The sequence below is a fragment of the Daphnia pulex genome, chromosome 7 (assembly GCF_021134715.1).
Source record: "Daphnia pulex isolate KAP4 chromosome 7, ASM2113471v1".
Lineage (NCBI taxonomy): Eukaryota > Metazoa > Arthropoda > Branchiopoda > Diplostraca > Daphniidae > Daphnia > Daphnia pulex.
In genome coordinates this window covers 10,732,085-10,746,449 of record NC_060023.1, presented here as the reverse complement: position 1 = coordinate 10,746,449, position 14,365 = coordinate 10,732,085, and the positions used below count along the sequence as shown (strand labels likewise).

General features: G+C 42.4%; 5 protein-coding genes across 7 annotated transcripts; 1 reads left to right on the top strand and 4 right to left on the bottom strand.

The window, feature by feature from the left end:
* The first annotated feature begins 73 nt into the window (after positions 1-73).
* Positions 74-14,347, top strand: LOC124198875 (E3 ubiquitin-protein ligase MARCHF3-like). Of its 2 annotated transcripts, XM_046594941.1 has the most exons (7): positions 74-180; positions 350-447; positions 623-804; positions 13,257-13,358; positions 13,425-13,589; positions 13,646-13,869; positions 13,935-14,347. In XM_046594941.1, the coding sequence occupies exons 3-7, from the start codon at positions 772-774 to the stop codon at positions 14,068-14,070; spliced, it is 660 nt and encodes a 219-aa protein (XP_046450897.1). In that variant the 5' UTR covers positions 74-180; positions 350-447; positions 623-771; the 3' UTR covers positions 14,071-14,347. The 2 variants fall into 2 exon arrangements, with proteins under 2 accessions (XP_046450897.1, XP_046450898.1); XM_046594942.1 differs by lacking the exons at positions 74-180; positions 350-447; positions 623-804 and adding an exon at positions 13,156-13,185.
* LOC124198868 (vegetative cell wall protein gp1-like) lies at positions 1,216-2,764 on the bottom strand. The gene has a single exon (XM_046594934.1). It carries the CDS (start codon positions 2,716-2,718, stop codon positions 1,450-1,452), a length of 1,269 nt encoding a protein of 422 aa, XP_046450890.1. The 5' UTR covers positions 2,719-2,764; the 3' UTR covers positions 1,216-1,449.
* Positions 3,441-5,964, bottom strand: LOC124198869. Its single transcript, XM_046594935.1, has 2 exons — positions 4,786-5,964; positions 3,441-4,710 (listed from the first exon to the last, which is right to left on the bottom strand). The coding sequence occupies exons 1-2, from the start codon at positions 5,058-5,060 to the stop codon at positions 4,050-4,052; spliced, it is 936 nt and encodes a 311-aa protein (XP_046450891.1). The 5' UTR covers positions 5,061-5,964; the 3' UTR covers positions 3,441-4,049.
* On the bottom strand, positions 6,602-9,165 carry LOC124198872. Of its 2 annotated transcripts, none has more exons than XM_046594938.1 (6): positions 8,058-9,165; positions 7,889-7,979; positions 7,557-7,811; positions 7,279-7,491; positions 7,003-7,170; positions 6,602-6,932 (listed from the first exon to the last, which is right to left on the bottom strand). In XM_046594938.1, exons 1-6 carry the CDS (start codon positions 8,085-8,087, stop codon positions 6,850-6,852), a joined length of 840 nt encoding a protein of 279 aa, XP_046450894.1. In that variant the 5' UTR covers positions 8,088-9,165; the 3' UTR covers positions 6,602-6,849. The 2 variants fall into 2 exon arrangements, with proteins under 2 accessions (XP_046450894.1, XP_046450895.1); XM_046594939.1 differs by having other exon boundaries at positions 7,557-7,754; positions 8,058-8,236.
* Positions 9,827-12,954, bottom strand: LOC124198863 (DNA cross-link repair 1A protein-like). Its single transcript, XM_046594927.1, has 3 exons — positions 12,705-12,954; positions 10,872-12,643; positions 9,827-10,800 (listed from the first exon to the last, which is right to left on the bottom strand). The coding sequence occupies exons 2-3, from the start codon at positions 12,634-12,636 to the stop codon at positions 10,049-10,051; spliced, it is 2,517 nt and encodes an 838-aa protein (XP_046450883.1). The 5' UTR covers positions 12,637-12,643; positions 12,705-12,954; the 3' UTR covers positions 9,827-10,048.
* Positions 14,348-14,365: the final 18 nt, after the last annotated feature.

The following is a 14,365-nucleotide window of genomic DNA, read 5'->3' as shown; positions in this document are numbered from 1 at the left end:
TCGATATCTTAAACTTGCTGGCTAATTAGAATATTAGTGTCGTCTGCTGTCGTTTTGTTTGAAAGTTTCGAACGTGTCTGCACGATAAAGGGAGCAACAAATAAAATTACAAAATTGTGATCGTCGTGTGAACTCTGGTGTCGCAGCTCTCCATGCTCTTCACTCCGTGTTGTTTAGCTGGTAAATATAACTGAGAATAAAAATGGAGTGATTATGGAAGCTTTAATAGAAGAGTTTAACCTGTTTTTGAAATGTTAGTTCCTTAGGCCTACTCATTTATCATGTAACAAGTTCCCTGTCAATGCATGGCAGTTAGTTTGCACTATGTAACCTTTTACTTTATGTGCAGATTTAAGGCCTGAGCCAGCCATAATAACAGCAAGATATCCAAGTTTTGCTCGTACTGGACCTGTCATCAGCAGCAAGAATCTCAGTATCATCACTCGGGTAATAATTATAATTACTTAATTAACCTGTGACCTGCTAGACATTTTGTGGTGCATGACTTCACATAAATGCAGTGTGTGAAAATTTCCTACCCTCTGTCTCATTTTCAAATTTTCTCTACTTGCTTCTTGTTTCTGTCAATATTTCTTCGTAACCCTTTTATATTCTTATTTAGATAAACAGCATCCCGTTTGATTGCAGAAACTTCCGATGATCGAGTTACGGACCTCTTTTTCCCCTTTCTAAAAATGTTCTCGTGTACACCCATCTGAGTGAGACGCCCTTTTTCTGTCCTGCCTGGTGTAACATTCAACTCTTCTGTGGATGGATGCCTGGCCGTATTTCCCAGGCTTAAAGGTAGGCAAAAATCTTACCTCTTTTTCTGGTTTACTATTTGGTGGCGATGATTACGAATCGTTAGAAGGTATACGGAGTAGGATTATTGCTGAGCTAGGCGGTTGACTGAAACGGTTTTTCTCTTGCCATTTTCGTTTGCTGAGTCAGGGTTCTTTAAATGACTCGTTTGAACTACTGCAGATCAGGCTTGTTTTGTTCCTCACAACTTTGTCTGTGATCAAACAATTAAATTCAAAATATTTTAACTTGAAACACTTCAAGCAAAGTGCAACAAACCAAAATTTTTTACCGCCAAACCGGCACCTCATCTGTCTTCCTCTCACATATGATTGGGTAAAGTTGTCGGAATTCTTTAACGCTACAATGTTTTGATTGCAGTACAGAAAGTAGTTGAAGTTTTGATGGAGGAGATTATTTGATTGATATTTATATTTTTAAATATGATTCAAAATACGTTTGAAGACACATAGACAAAAATGACACATCTTTGGTTGCGTGAAATAAATACTACAGAGGCAAATTTCGTCCACATTGGAAAGGGCTTTTTTTCATGTACGCTAATTGTTTTGATTTTGATTGATTATTGCGCCGGTTTAATTGTTACCGAGGCATTGAGCGTATGAGTGATCAAATCGTGAGCTCATTTCACGGTAGTGTAGGTTTTTTGAAAATGTTGACGGTCTTCTCAGTTGAACCAATTCCTTTGTCGAACCATCTTTTACCGTCCCAACACCACCGCTTGTTGCAGATCAAATTGGGAGCCGTAGTGGTCCAAGTTTGTTTCCAGTACTTGGTAGGAGCTGAAGTTGTTGTTGTGGGTCGAGTAGTAATGGGCATGGGTGGTTTGACAGTTGTCGGTGGTGGTGGAGGCCTGACAGTAGTTGGGGCTGGAACTGGAGGCCGGACAGGAGCAGGGGGTGGAACTGGAGGCCTGACAGGAGCAGGGGGTGGAACTGGAGGCCTGACAGGAGCAGGGGCTGGAACTGGAGGCCTGACAGGAGCAGGGGGTGGAACTGGAGGCCTGACAGGAGCAGGGGCTGGAACTGGAGGCCGGACAGGAGCAGGGGCTGGAACTGGAGGCCGGACAGGAGCAGGGACTGGAACTGGAGGCCGGACAGGAGCAGGGGCTGGAACTGGAGGCCGGACAGGAGCAGGGGCTGGAACTGGAGGCCTGACAGGAGCGGGAGGTGGAACTGGAGGCCGAGCTGGAGTAGGTGGTGGAATTGGAGGCCGGACAGGAATTGATGGAGGTGCTGGAAACGGTCGTGGATAGACAGGAACTGAAGGAGGAGCTGGAAGTGGTTGCGGATAGACAGGAACGGAAGCGGGAGGTCTTACAGGAGGTGGTTGTGGTGGCCTGGGTGGAGTTGGCGATGGATAAGGGGCCAAAACAGGAGGCCGGACAGGAACCGGAGGGGATTGCGGAGGCCGGACGGGAATTGGCGAAGGGTACGGAGGCAAAACAGGACGCTGAGTGGGAACCGGAGGTGGTAGGGGAGGTTTTACAGGGGTTTGTGGTGGCATCTGAGGCCGAGGTGTAGCAGCAGGCACTGGCTGGACAGCAGGTTTCATCGTTGTTTGAACAGGGGGTTTAGTAGTGATCCGTTTTGGGATACCACCGGTGTAGTCACAATCAACCCAAACCCAAGCCGGCTGATTGCCTTTTCTCGTCTTTTGCGTATCACTTTTGATCAGACATTTTCCCGGTCCTCTGTTCTTAAAGTATCCGTCTACTTTCAACGGTTTTTGAGTGGTGGTAGGCCTTTTAGTAGTACTAACTATGATCGGGTTGCCACCATTGTAGATGCAATCCACCCAATTCCAGCTGTCTTTTTTCTTTTCATCCGGCACCCGGCATTTACCAATATCGTCATTCTTTTTCCGATGGCCATTGGTAGATGCCACAAACGCCATCAACACCAAACCGTGAAACAAAACCACCTATCAATCAAAGAAAATGTTGAAAAAAAATTTGTTTGATCGAAATTTGAAAATTGACTTTAATTTTTGCGTAATATCTTACCGAATATTTCATGACGTATTTGCCTAATCGGTTGAAAGTGCTGCAATGCTGGAAGACGATAGCAATGTGTCGATAACGATGTCGACTTGCGACTATTTATACCCACAGAAATGGAAACGCTGTTTTTTGATGGACGGACTCATCGTTTGTTATCATTCTCGTATAACGTGATCGCCAAGGTTATCGATTGACTGACACTCGTTGATGTTTCGCTTTCGCTCTCGATTTCTTTGCCTCTGTATTCCGTCGACCCTGTTGTATACACAGATACGACGTTTCCGCTGGATCGCGTGAATTCCGGCAAGAATGAGACCGACTTTTGTTGTCCGCAAACTTGTTGACATGACGCAAGATGAAATTGGATTCATGAAGACGTTGACAATGGCCCGAGCCGAGACTCTGGTTGTTGTGTATCGTCAAGGTTACCACGGGTTGGAATGACGCAAGCGTTGTTATTTAATAGGCTTCAGTTTCCCGGTAGCTTTCTCTATTCGGAATAGACCGTGCAGGAATTATGCGCTAAAAATTCAATTGAAATTCAAATTGGATTTTACTCGCGCGTATTACAGCCAGCGAGAATTCGTGTTCAGCGTAAATTCGTAGATGGTCAAAATGCGTCTTGTCAAGAGTTTATTTCTTGTTGCCGGAATAGTAAAAGGGTTACAGTTATAATCTCGGGAGAATCCCTATAAGGACTAGCTGTTTTGCTGTGTGTCGAAATGCTTTGAATAATTCTAAATTCCAAAATTGCCAAGCCCTTTTTTAATACGCGTTCTTTTATACAGCCTAGCGTATGCCCCCATCTACTTTTGTATAGTACGCAGTGATTCTCAAATGTATTAAGTGAATAGATGCAAATGCAAAATAGAGCCCCTTCTTGGTAGATTATGATTCTCAGTCTATAGATTACCGTTGTGGCCCTTTGACGATGGATTTGAGCCGCCACATAAAAAGAAAATATTCTGAAACGTCAGGACAAAAAAGAAGTAATCAGACGAATAGAAAATGCTATTGAGAAATTTCATAACTTGTTTAATCGACGTAATTTGGGAGCCAGCTCCTTTTGAGTTCGACCAAAAAAAAAGGGGGGTATTACTATTTAAGGTTTTCGATTTCTTGATTAAAATAGTGCAGCTTTAAAACTCTGCGATGAGATACATTGACGTTGTTACTAATTCCGTTTAAAAATAAAATTACAGAACGAAGAGAGAACAGGTTGCGGTTATTGATTGGTCGATAAAAGTAGATTTGGACTAGTGACTGGCTCTGTGTGCTGGGAATCGTTGCCCGGCAGCTGGTATTGAGGGTCGTCGATGCGGCGGAATCGCTGATTGATCCAGGTGAACTGGGAGGCGCAGTAGGTTTTCGCCTTGACGACGGGATTGTACACAAAAGTGTCCTCGTCGTTGGATAAGTCGAATAATTTCAGGTCCCACCTGTCGCTGAGTTGCCGGTCGACGTCCATCACGTACTGGAAGTGCGACTCTGTGAAACTCGATCGATCAGGGCACAGGTTGACGCCCACGGACAGATGTTTAATGCGATCCAGCTGATTCCGCTCCGTCAGATCCGCCAGAATTTGCCACTCGCTCTGCCCACTGCCCAACCGTATCATCATGTAATCAATGGCTGTCGCATTGTGCTGGCTCATATTCTTGTGCTGGTGCTGGACGAATTTCCCCACATTTTCGTTTTCGCCGAGACGGAAGATGTGGATGTGACGACTTTGGTTTCGTGCTGGAGTGAACTCTTCTTCCGGCGAATCGGGACGAGCTAATAACAAAGAGTAAACTTGACATCCCATTTTCTCCGCAGTTTCCTCCAGCGACCAGTCGCTCTTTAGCGTTTTGATGACGTAGAACAAACAGTTGTTTTCCTCGATTCTATTAATTATAAGATATACTAATAGTTGACTGGACGATCAATTATTTACAAATTAATTTGCTTGAATTAATTACTGGAATCCTGGATCGGTGCAAATGAGCTGAGGATATGAGTTGAGTTCAATTCCTTGCGGGTCGCCAACGTTGAGAAGATCGATGTTGTGGCAAACTTCCAACGGCTCTCGTTTGAACAAATCAAAGGCCGTTTGAACAGTCGTGATATTACCCGTGTACTCGACACCTTGGTAAATGTTGGAGATGGACTTGTACAGGAAGACAATTAAGAAGGCCAGCACCAGTGGCAACAGGCACAGGCGTTTAAAGGCCGATCTCGATAATTTGAGAGCCATATGCTTTTGAAATTAAAATCACAATTAGTTCACGACATTCACAAAGTTTTAGTCAAGAGCAGCTACTTTCGCTGCTTTCACATTTTCTCAACTCCTAACGGAATGGCATTTTTTGGGGGGTTCAATTTCAAACCGTTTTTATCATTTGGCCTCTCGCAATGTAAGATTAGGGCCGGTAGATTACAGATAAGAAATGGTGTGTCATGCTGAGATAAGTATCACCGACTTGTATAACGTTTGGGTAAACTCACGGTCCTCCCATCTTGCAATCGATGATGAGCCAATCGATTTTCTTATTCCCACTCGGCGTCACTTCCGTCAAAATTCCAGACGTTAAATTCGCCTTTCAGCGTCGGGGACTTGATCGATGGCGTTTCATTGATAAATCCTTTTCTAATGTCTGCAAATGGTTGAAAATGATGGGGCCAATAAGAAATCCATTGAAAAAAATATTTCCCATTCACAATTGAACGAGGCCAATAATGTCTAGTCGAGAAAATGTGGCGCATAGGCACGCAATCGATTGAATTCCCTCATGGCCGACTTTCTTTCTCTTTTCTTCTTTTGTTGCTGCTGCTGCGGATTGGAGTGATATGAAACAGCCATTCCACTGCGAGTATTGCACATGTCACCGTTACGTACCAAACTTTATTTGATTGCCTGCCAATTCTTTTGAAAGGAAAAAGACCTGGGCTGTCACGTCTGTAATCTCTCGGCTTATGTAGGTCGGCCGGATGGCTGGCTGATGATTTAAAGCGAATATTACATACTTGACAGTTGAACAATCTCCCGACTTCTGCCACTGCTATCAAAATAGTACCTCAGCAGCTGATTACATTGAACCCGCGCGCACTTTCTCCTTTTCCTCCAGCATCGAACGGCTGTCCAATTAGAACTAACGTTAGATCTATATGATTTGGAATTTCCTCTATAGGCCCCCCCTAGCAGCAGCTGCTGAATGCAGAGAATGCTGAAGAAGGTCTATTGAACTGGACAGATATCGGTTTAAATTCAAGTCCCGTTGAATGCGGGAGCAGCACGTGTGTCCTCGAACGCGCAGATAGAAAGTCCCTTGTGGAAAACATAAAAGCCGAATGCTTTAGATGATGCGCGTGTATACGGCGAGCAGAGCCGTCATTATCTATTCCATAAATTTCCTCATCTGGATGAAATATTGGACGTGCCTTATCACCCGGTCGACCAAGATGCGCAACGCTTCAATCCTTTTCGTCACGGAATGATGAGCATTCAAACAAAATAAGTTAGGGCTTTTCTCGAAATAGAGAGAGAACTTTGAATCTTCTTTTCACTTCAATCGATCGACCAAATTTGGACAGATTATTAAATGACGTGCCGGTTTGTTTCTAAACACGCAATAAGACGAATCGTGGTGAAAAATCACGATGGATTTCGACTCTGCAAAAAATAAAAAGGCGAGGTCGTTTGACTCATTGCCTTCATCATTTTTTTGGGTTTTCTAAAAAAGAAATAACTTTAGGTGCCAGCTGGATGAATGCCCTGTTAGATAAGGAAATGCGAACTTTCCATTTTTAAATTTATAATCATATTCTCCAGGGAATAATTTGCGCGCGCATGCATATTATTAGCATTTATGTTTATGGATTCACGGTAACGACAACAACACAATTTCAGACTGTATGGCAGCAGCATATAAACATGCACAGCAATTTATAGCTGCAACATTCAATCGAGTTAACTTTTGGTAGATACATTTTTTTTTAACAGCAAAAAACAAACAGGAAAATAACTGGGTTATAGTGGCGATTAATTACTCTTCCTGGATTGAGCCAGAGAAACAGACGGAGCAATCTCTGTTGGGATACCGGACCGGATCGAATGCTCCGTAAATGTCTGTCAAAAAAGTGTAAATGAATTAAGTTTATTTTTTTTAAATAATTACTCAAGATTGAATAAGATTTACCTTGGCAACATTTCCCGTCGAATTGACTGCAAATGTCGCCCGTGTACGAATCCGACTGTAATAGCTTTCCTGTGCATTCCAATCTGTACATTGAACCGGAGAAACAGTTGGAGCAGTGCTCCTCCCGCGGGAATTGATGCGGATCAAAGACCCCTGGGCCATTGCCAACTTTTTTTTTTTGGGTTTGGTTTTTGTTTGTAGTAGTAGTCAAACTATTCAGTTATTCTGGGTTTCTATCATAATATATTGAACGCGTGATTTATTTTATTTACTTACACAATTCGGGAATCATGCGCTGGTCGCAGCATCGCCCACCTGACTGGATGCATTTTGAAGCCGTTACGTCGTTCAAGTCGACAACGTTACTTTCTTCTTCGTCATGTCGCTCACGACTTCGCAAAACATTACCCGTGCATTGAACTGTGATTCGGGTATCGTAGCAACCGTGGCATCTGTCCAACGGTCCCATGTAACTCGGATCGTTGTTGGCTGTAACGTTTCGTATTTTTTGTTTAGTTTAAATTCATATTTTTAAATCGATAGGTGGTCCTTACCGAAGCCCCATTCTGGGCTGAAGTTGCAGCAATCCCCTCCACTCTTCATGCACTGATCGGCCGTTATGTAATTATCGGGACTGAATGATCCCAGGGTATCGAGCCGCTTGCCACGACACAGACTTGGCCTAGCGCGGAAGTTGGGACCCAAACTTACTGTCGACACTGGGTGGCTGCCCATGGCAATTAATCCCGCTTCTGTTTTGATAACAGGATATCTTAACAACAGGCCGTAAAGCAGCGGTCGGTTATAATCTGTTCGGTAGATGAGCCCAACAATTTTCAGACATCTGTCGTTTCTAATTTAATCGATTCAGTTAAAATCCAATTACCTCCGTTCAGCATTTTCTTGACCGAAACCGCGCCACTCGGATCGATGATGATAGCGATGATCAGCGTGATTAGCAGCCATCCCGATCGATTCTAATTAAAATTTTTAACTAAATGCGTAAGGTTTTCCGTTGGCAAACTCATGACAATTTTGAAAAACAAACGAAAAACCTTTGATTGAAGTATTGGCACGCGACGCATTATATTCACTGATGAAGATCGGCTGCAACTGACTAGTAATAACTGCGGAACTTGACTATATCCAAGGGCCAAAATTGAGGCAAGTGGTTAGCGTGTCGTTTCTCAGCCACACACGAGTTTAATAAGCCAAACGTGTCTCTCGGTGTGTGTGCCGTTTGGAAGAGAACCTCCGGTTTTTCAGGTCGTGTTATTTGGTTTACTTCAAACGACCCAATTTGGTGTTCCAATTTTCGCAATTATAAACTTGATAAATAACGGGTTGTCAGATTTCCGACGATGAAAAATATCAGCGGTGAAAAGATATACCCTGATGCCAGACTAATTCAGGGTGTAATTATTTATTTATTTTGTTGGAAGTAGGCTACACGTAATCCACGACGCAAAGATGGCGCTCTCCAAGCATGACTTGATTTTGATTATTAGTTATTTTACATTTCGAATTTTTACGGGTTTTGAATTTGAACATTGTGGGAAAATATAATTAGATGACAGATAATAAAAAAAAATGTGTAAAATTAATAAATTTGGACAAATAACACAGCGGAAATGGGGGTGAGTAGCCAGTGCGAATGCTTATTCAATCCTCTAAGGTTATAAAGGCAAGTGGCGAAGTTATGTAATAAAAGCCTTCAGCAATTGAAAGCGCGAAGATGAATACATTTTTGAAAAGCCAAGCTGAGCGCGCGAAGAGAGCCCTTGGTGCAGGTTTCTTCAATAAACCAAAGCCAGCGCAAGAAGTGGCAGCCCAACGTGCCTCAACCAAATCAAAACTGAATGAGGAAATCATACCTGAAGCGCCTAAATCAGACGAAAAGATAACCTCCGTGGGGGTTAGCCAACTTTTCAAAAGCTTTCAAAGCAAATTACCGAATTCAAAAGTTGGTGCTGGTATAGAGTCACCTCAATTTTCGCCCAATCATCCTAAACCGGCTAAACAATCCGAAGAAGAAACTGAATCGAACCCCAAGACAAGCAAACTCACATATTTCCAAGCCCAGTTCAAGAAATATGTTTGCAGTTTCAAGTCCCAGATTTACAGCGGGCAAAAACAGACACTCATGTCCGAAGCGGAAGAGGCAAAGGCCATCATGTTTGCCATACAACTATTCATTTGCTTGACACAGTTTTTGGCTCCTGCCCTTCGAGAATTCCTGGCGACTAAAAAGCTGCTTCCAAGAAACTCGACTATAGATGGCTATAAATACCTGAAAACGATGTTAAAAATGTCCAAACAAAACGCCAACTTTCTTTCGCCAGGTGGGGGCAAAGGACTGGATTTGCAATATGTTCAGACGGCTTTTAATGGTCGGAATGCTGTTTGTCATGGAGTCTTACCTGACATTTTAGCCGAATGGCATAAATTTTTGCACTCTTGGATTGAACTGTGTTATCTCATCAACGCACCAGAGGCTGCCAAGGCAATCAAATTGGTGCATGATAGACTAATTGCCGAAGAGAACAACCCGAAAAGCCCTCCAGTTCCGGTTACTGTAACAATCGAAAATTTGCCTGAACCCGATCCGCAGCAGGATGATCAGGACGAACCTGTCACTCCGACAGGTTAGGTCCAAACTTGAAGCTCAACACAACAACTCAAACAAAAATTCCCTCAATTTTCTCTTTTGAATTTCTCCTTTTCACTGGAATCAAGTCGCCATGTCGACACATAATAAACAAGTTCAATGACACCATTTCTCGTTATGTATTGTGCACTCATAATTTTAAGAAGCGTAGCAATGTTTTAATTCGAACATTCTCGTTTATTCTGGGTAACACGTTGGACCAACATATTTATTTACATAAAAAAAGATACGCCAATTTTGAAGTATAAAATGTAAGGCCGACGAAAAGCTCTCGTTTTCTTAATTTGTGAAGGGCAAAACCGGAAAGGAAACCAAAATGGGACACCACATGGGAGTAATAACAAAATTTCTCAGTCAGCAAAAATGGCCATGGAATGGTTAATATCGTGCAGAATGTCCAAGCCATTCGGTGAAGATGGTTTCCATTTTTTGGCGTTGAGCAGCGGAAGCCACGTTAACGGTTGGAATAATTTTTCGTGGACGGAAGAAGCGAACAAACCTCTTCATCTCGCTGAAGCCCGAGTGTTCGCTGTAAGGTACGCCGTGAATGAAAATGGCATTGTAGTAAGATTTCGGTGAAATGGCGTCTAGACCTTTGGCAGCCATCTTCCCGTCGTACTCCCATCCGGTCGGATTGAGCGCCAGGATGTGCGTAAACGATCCGCTGAGGCTGTCCAAATAATTTTTCAAATTTGCCGGTTTGACATCGCCCATATTCACAACGTGAACGCTCGCTTCCAGTGGACTGGTCGCTAAACGACTGGAAATCTTGGAATCGTCCAGACAGTTTAAGATTCGTCGCTTTTCAGTTGGAGCCCAAACTTTGCTGTTCAATTCCTCGGCGGCCATCATGAAGACCTTTTCTTTTCCGATCGTATAAGTCCCGCAGATGACCAACAGCTTTTGGTATTTGAATGCGTATCGACGGACTAGTCGCCGGATGTAGGAGAGCACCTCCTCCTGGGCGGGTAATTCGTAATGTTCGTCGCAGTAGGTGGTGTCCAAATAAAGCTCGTCGATGGGCCGCTGCTTGAGTTCATACAGACGTTCCATACTGGGATGAGCGCGGAAATCTCCAACGTGTAGAACGACTTTTCCCGTCGGGAACCGGAACAGAAACATGACGGAACCTGTTAGCACGCAAACAATAGATAAAACGGTTAAAAGAAATCTCGCAAAAGTTCAATGACTTGTTTGTTACCTGGGCAATGATTGGCATCGATAAGAATGACTTCGATGCTCTCGATTACTCTCGACTCGTTCAACGGAAGCACTCGCACTATCCCAGGCTTGAGTTTGATTTTCAAGTTGATCAAGTTGGCCGTCACTTGGCTGCAATAAAGTGGTTTGTCCAGCCATTTCCCCAGTCCGCGATAGTGATCGTAATGATAGTGGCTAAGAAAGTAAGAAGACACTCCCGCTACGTTGCCATAAGAGAAAGCATCAATGGCGAAACCGGTGCCAGGTATCCTTTTGTAAAACGGGCAATTTCGTGACTCCATACTCGGACCGGCTTCGGTAGCCTGCTGTTTTGGAAACCCTCGTTGAAACGATCCCTTGGCCGATTTTTGGCTTTCCACTTTTTTCATTTCACGCTGAAGGTTATTCGCCGTTCCTCTCATATTCATACGAGACATCAAGTAAGACCACTGTTCTTTGGCATTCGATAGTAGATTGGAAGGTGCATCTTCTTCTTCTTCTTCATCAACTGGTGTCGCTCCCACTTTATCGGTGTCAATTTTATCCACGTCGAATTGGTTGGTATTAGTTAATGTGACATTCAACTCGCTGATGGCGGTGTTGTTTTGTAGTTGTGCGATATTCACTACTGTAGTAATCTTTGCCGGCGTGCTGCCGCACGGAGTGAAAAAAGCAGTGATGGCTGATTGCTTTCCACTGCTGGAAGATGGCTTGTTCACAGTTGATTGCTTTTCCTTTCTTGGAGTGACCATTTCACGAGATTGAATGCTTCGTGGAGTTGATGTGCTAGGTTCTAATATTATATTATCCTGGAGTTCAGGTTTATTTCGTGATTCAATTTTTTCTTCTTCGTGATTCTTGGTGGGCTCTTCTTTTGAAAAAGTTGGTTTCGGATCATCAGTCCAGAGAGGATCCAACGCTGACATCGGCAGAGGTTGAGTATCTGAATCACTGCTGTTATTATTGGCCGTTTCTATTTCACAAGAGTCGACCCAATGTTGAATGAAGTCCTCTTTGGTCGAGCTGTTCACCGTAAAAGTACTCAGATGCAAGGATGGACCCTCGTAGCTCTGTTTAGCCTCGTCGATTGGTTCAGCAACTGGCGTGATTTCCGCTTTATCAGTCTCGCTAACAGAGTTTTCTTCTGGGATTCCTAGGGATATCACGGTAGAAGCCACACTCTCGATGCTTGGACTACTTTCGATATGAACATAAGCAGTGAAGTGAGCTGGACTTGGGTTTTGGCAATGTTTTCCAATGCGACACTTGATGGGAGACTGCAAGATTGAAGAAGTTGCAGGGACAACTTTATGGATGGGTCGTACAGCCAGTGATGAATCTTGACAAGGTTTCTTACAATCTGATCTTCTGATAATTTTTTTCACATTTTGACTGGGTGGTATGCTGCTGTCATCAGATGATGGGCTAGAATAATCAAGATCTGCTCTTGACCGCTTGAGTTTCATTTTCGATGATGAATCTGGAGAGCTATCATGTCTATTAAAATCTGGACTTATTGATGTTCCATTTTGATGGAGTGATGAGCTCTCGGCGAAACCAGAGTTATTGCCTTTTTTAAAAAACAAAGTACCAGCCTGCCTCTTTTTTTGTGACAAGGAAAGTTTCCCTGTTTTCTTTTGTGACTTGTGGGATAGAAATGACGAACATGTTGGGGCAATTGATTCATCACAGCCTGGCAAAATAGATGGTCTTCTTAACCCTGCACGTGGGTCAAACAACTCTTCATCACTTTCACTGCTGAGCATGTTGTATCTGCATATTTCAAAAATATAATAGGTAGACTAAATTAGAGAACATATAAATACAAATTTACCTTGTTGTTTTTAGGTAGTAAGTAACTGAAGATAAAGTCAGGATATTTTGTTTGGCATAAGTTTACAGAGATATCTTTATGTGTAAAAGGCAACAGCCGGTATGAAGAATTTTAATCAGCGAATATTCGTAATCAACAGAATGCGCTCTCAAGTACAGAGATAAGTTATCATTTTTTTGAAAAAAAGGTGAGCAAACTTTATAGTTGTAAACATCACTTCGCGCAATTTTTATAGCAGACGCTACTGGTCGGCCACGGCCTACGGCCTACCTAACTTTCCCTTTGAAAAAGTTCAGTAATTCAGTTTGACGATTTCTGGTTTTTGATTCACTGATTTTATATTGTATGTTTTATTTTTTTATTTTATCTAATATCATAGAAGATTTAAACTGAATCGAGATGGATCCATATCGTGTCATTTTAAGAGCATTTGATGTTGCAACGTTGTTTCTAGAGACGTCTGCACTCTGCAGTTCTTCACGTCAGTTTTTGAAAGCAAAATATCTCTTAGACAAGTTGGTTAAAATTTCTGTCAAATTTTGTTTGTAACAGATTTGTAGCTGCTATACATTAAACATGAACAATTCACGCCAGTTTGGGGGTAGTCCGTATAGCAACAATAACTCGGAAATTATGTGCCGGATTTGTCATGAGGTAGTTTAAATGCATGTGATTTTAGGTTTCTTGAAAAATAGTAATGTCTTATTGGGTTTAATTTAGGGAGAGAGCAAAGAAGAACTCTTTTCTTTCTGCAAATGCTCTGGAACTGTTGCTATGGCTCACAGGTCTTGTCTAGAGAAATGGCTGTCAACTGCCAACTCGTCAGCTTGTGAAATATGTAAATTCAATTTTCAAACCTCACGAAGGCCAAGACCCATCCTTGATGTAACATCAATTTGAATAACAATCTCTCTATTTTAAAGGCTAAACTTTTTTCTTAGTGGTTTCGTAACACAGAGTCATCTCAAGACACAAATAATTTGATTGGAGACTTGGTGTGCTTCATTGTTCTCAGTCCTCTTACAATTGTCTCCTGTTACCTCTGTGTGGTTGGGGCTTCCCATTATATGGTGAAGAGAGGTGTCAGTTGGGAAGCATCAGGCTTGATTGTTCTTTCAGTGATCCTAGCAACTGTCTACTGTGTCTGGCTTGGAGCCACCATCAGGTAAAAAAAAGGAAGAAAATATTTTGTCTTAAGATAGTAATTAAAGATTAATCGTTCTTATTTAGACATCACGTTCGCACAATGAAAAAATGGCAAGAGAGTCACCAGTCTGTTGAATTGATTTCAGTCAGGACCACAATGATTAATTTGGAAGAAAACAACAATGACTGCCCTCCAATCAACCTTCAGCAGTCAATGTAGCAGGAACATATTTTTAAAAATGAAGAATCTACCTCATGCATAATCTCTTTAATACCCTACAAGCCAAATCGTTTCGTCTCACTCAAACTGCCTTACAACCTTGCCCAAATTTTAATTACATTTTATTGTGGTAATAATATTATGCCAGATGTTTGTACATATATTATGTTCCCTTGATTTTCAGTTGTGTTCCTGTCAATACTCTAAAACAAGTTACAGGTCACTATTTGTTTATTTTGTATTGATAAAACAAAAGATATACACGCGTTCCTCCAGATATTAAAAAATCAAAGTG

What these genes read in the sequence shown, in the direction of transcription:
- LOC124198875 (XM_046594941.1), top strand. Translation starts at nt 772, where the DNA reads ATGGATGCCTGGCCGTATTTCCCAGGCTTAAAG. An exon ending in GGCCAAGACCCATCCTTGAT is followed by an intron (nt 13,590 to 13,645) that starts GTAACATCAATT and finishes CTTTTTTCTTAG; the next exon opens with TGGTTTCGTAACACAGAGTC. An exon ending in TGGCTTGGAGCCACCATCAG is followed by an intron (nt 13,870 to 13,934) that starts GTAAAAAAAAGG and finishes GTTCTTATTTAG; the next exon opens with ACATCACGTTCGCACAATGA.
- LOC124198868 (XM_046594934.1), bottom strand. Translation starts at nt 2,718, where the DNA reads ATGGCGTTTGTGGCATCTACCAATGGCCATCGGAAAAAGAATGACGAT.
- LOC124198869 (XM_046594935.1), bottom strand. Translation starts at nt 5,060, where the DNA reads ATGGCTCTCAAATTATCGAGATCGGCCTTTAAACGCCTGTGCCTGTTG. An exon ending in TGCACCGATCCAGGATTCCA is followed by an intron (nt 4,711 to 4,785) that starts GTAATTAATTCA and finishes TATAATTAATAG; the next exon opens with AATCGAGGAAAACAACTGTT.
- LOC124198872 (XM_046594938.1), bottom strand. Translation starts at nt 8,087, where the DNA reads ATGCGTCGCGTGCCAATACTTCAATCAAAG. An exon ending in CAAGAAAATGCTGAACGGAG is followed by an intron (nt 7,812 to 7,888) that starts GTAATTGGATTT and finishes TCTACCGAACAG; the next exon opens with ATTATAACCGACCGCTGCTT. An exon ending in GCGCATGATTCCCGAATTGT is followed by an intron (nt 7,171 to 7,278) that starts GTAAGTAAATAA and finishes AAAAAAAAAAAG; the next exon opens with TTGGCAATGGCCCAGGGGTC.
- LOC124198863 (XM_046594927.1), bottom strand. Translation starts at nt 12,636, where the DNA reads ATGCTCAGCAGTGAAAGTGATGAAGAGTTGTTTGACCCACGTGCAGGG. An exon ending in CGATGCCAATCATTGCCCAG is followed by an intron (nt 10,801 to 10,871) that starts GTAACAAACAAG and finishes GCGTGCTAACAG; the next exon opens with GTTCCGTCATGTTTCTGTTC.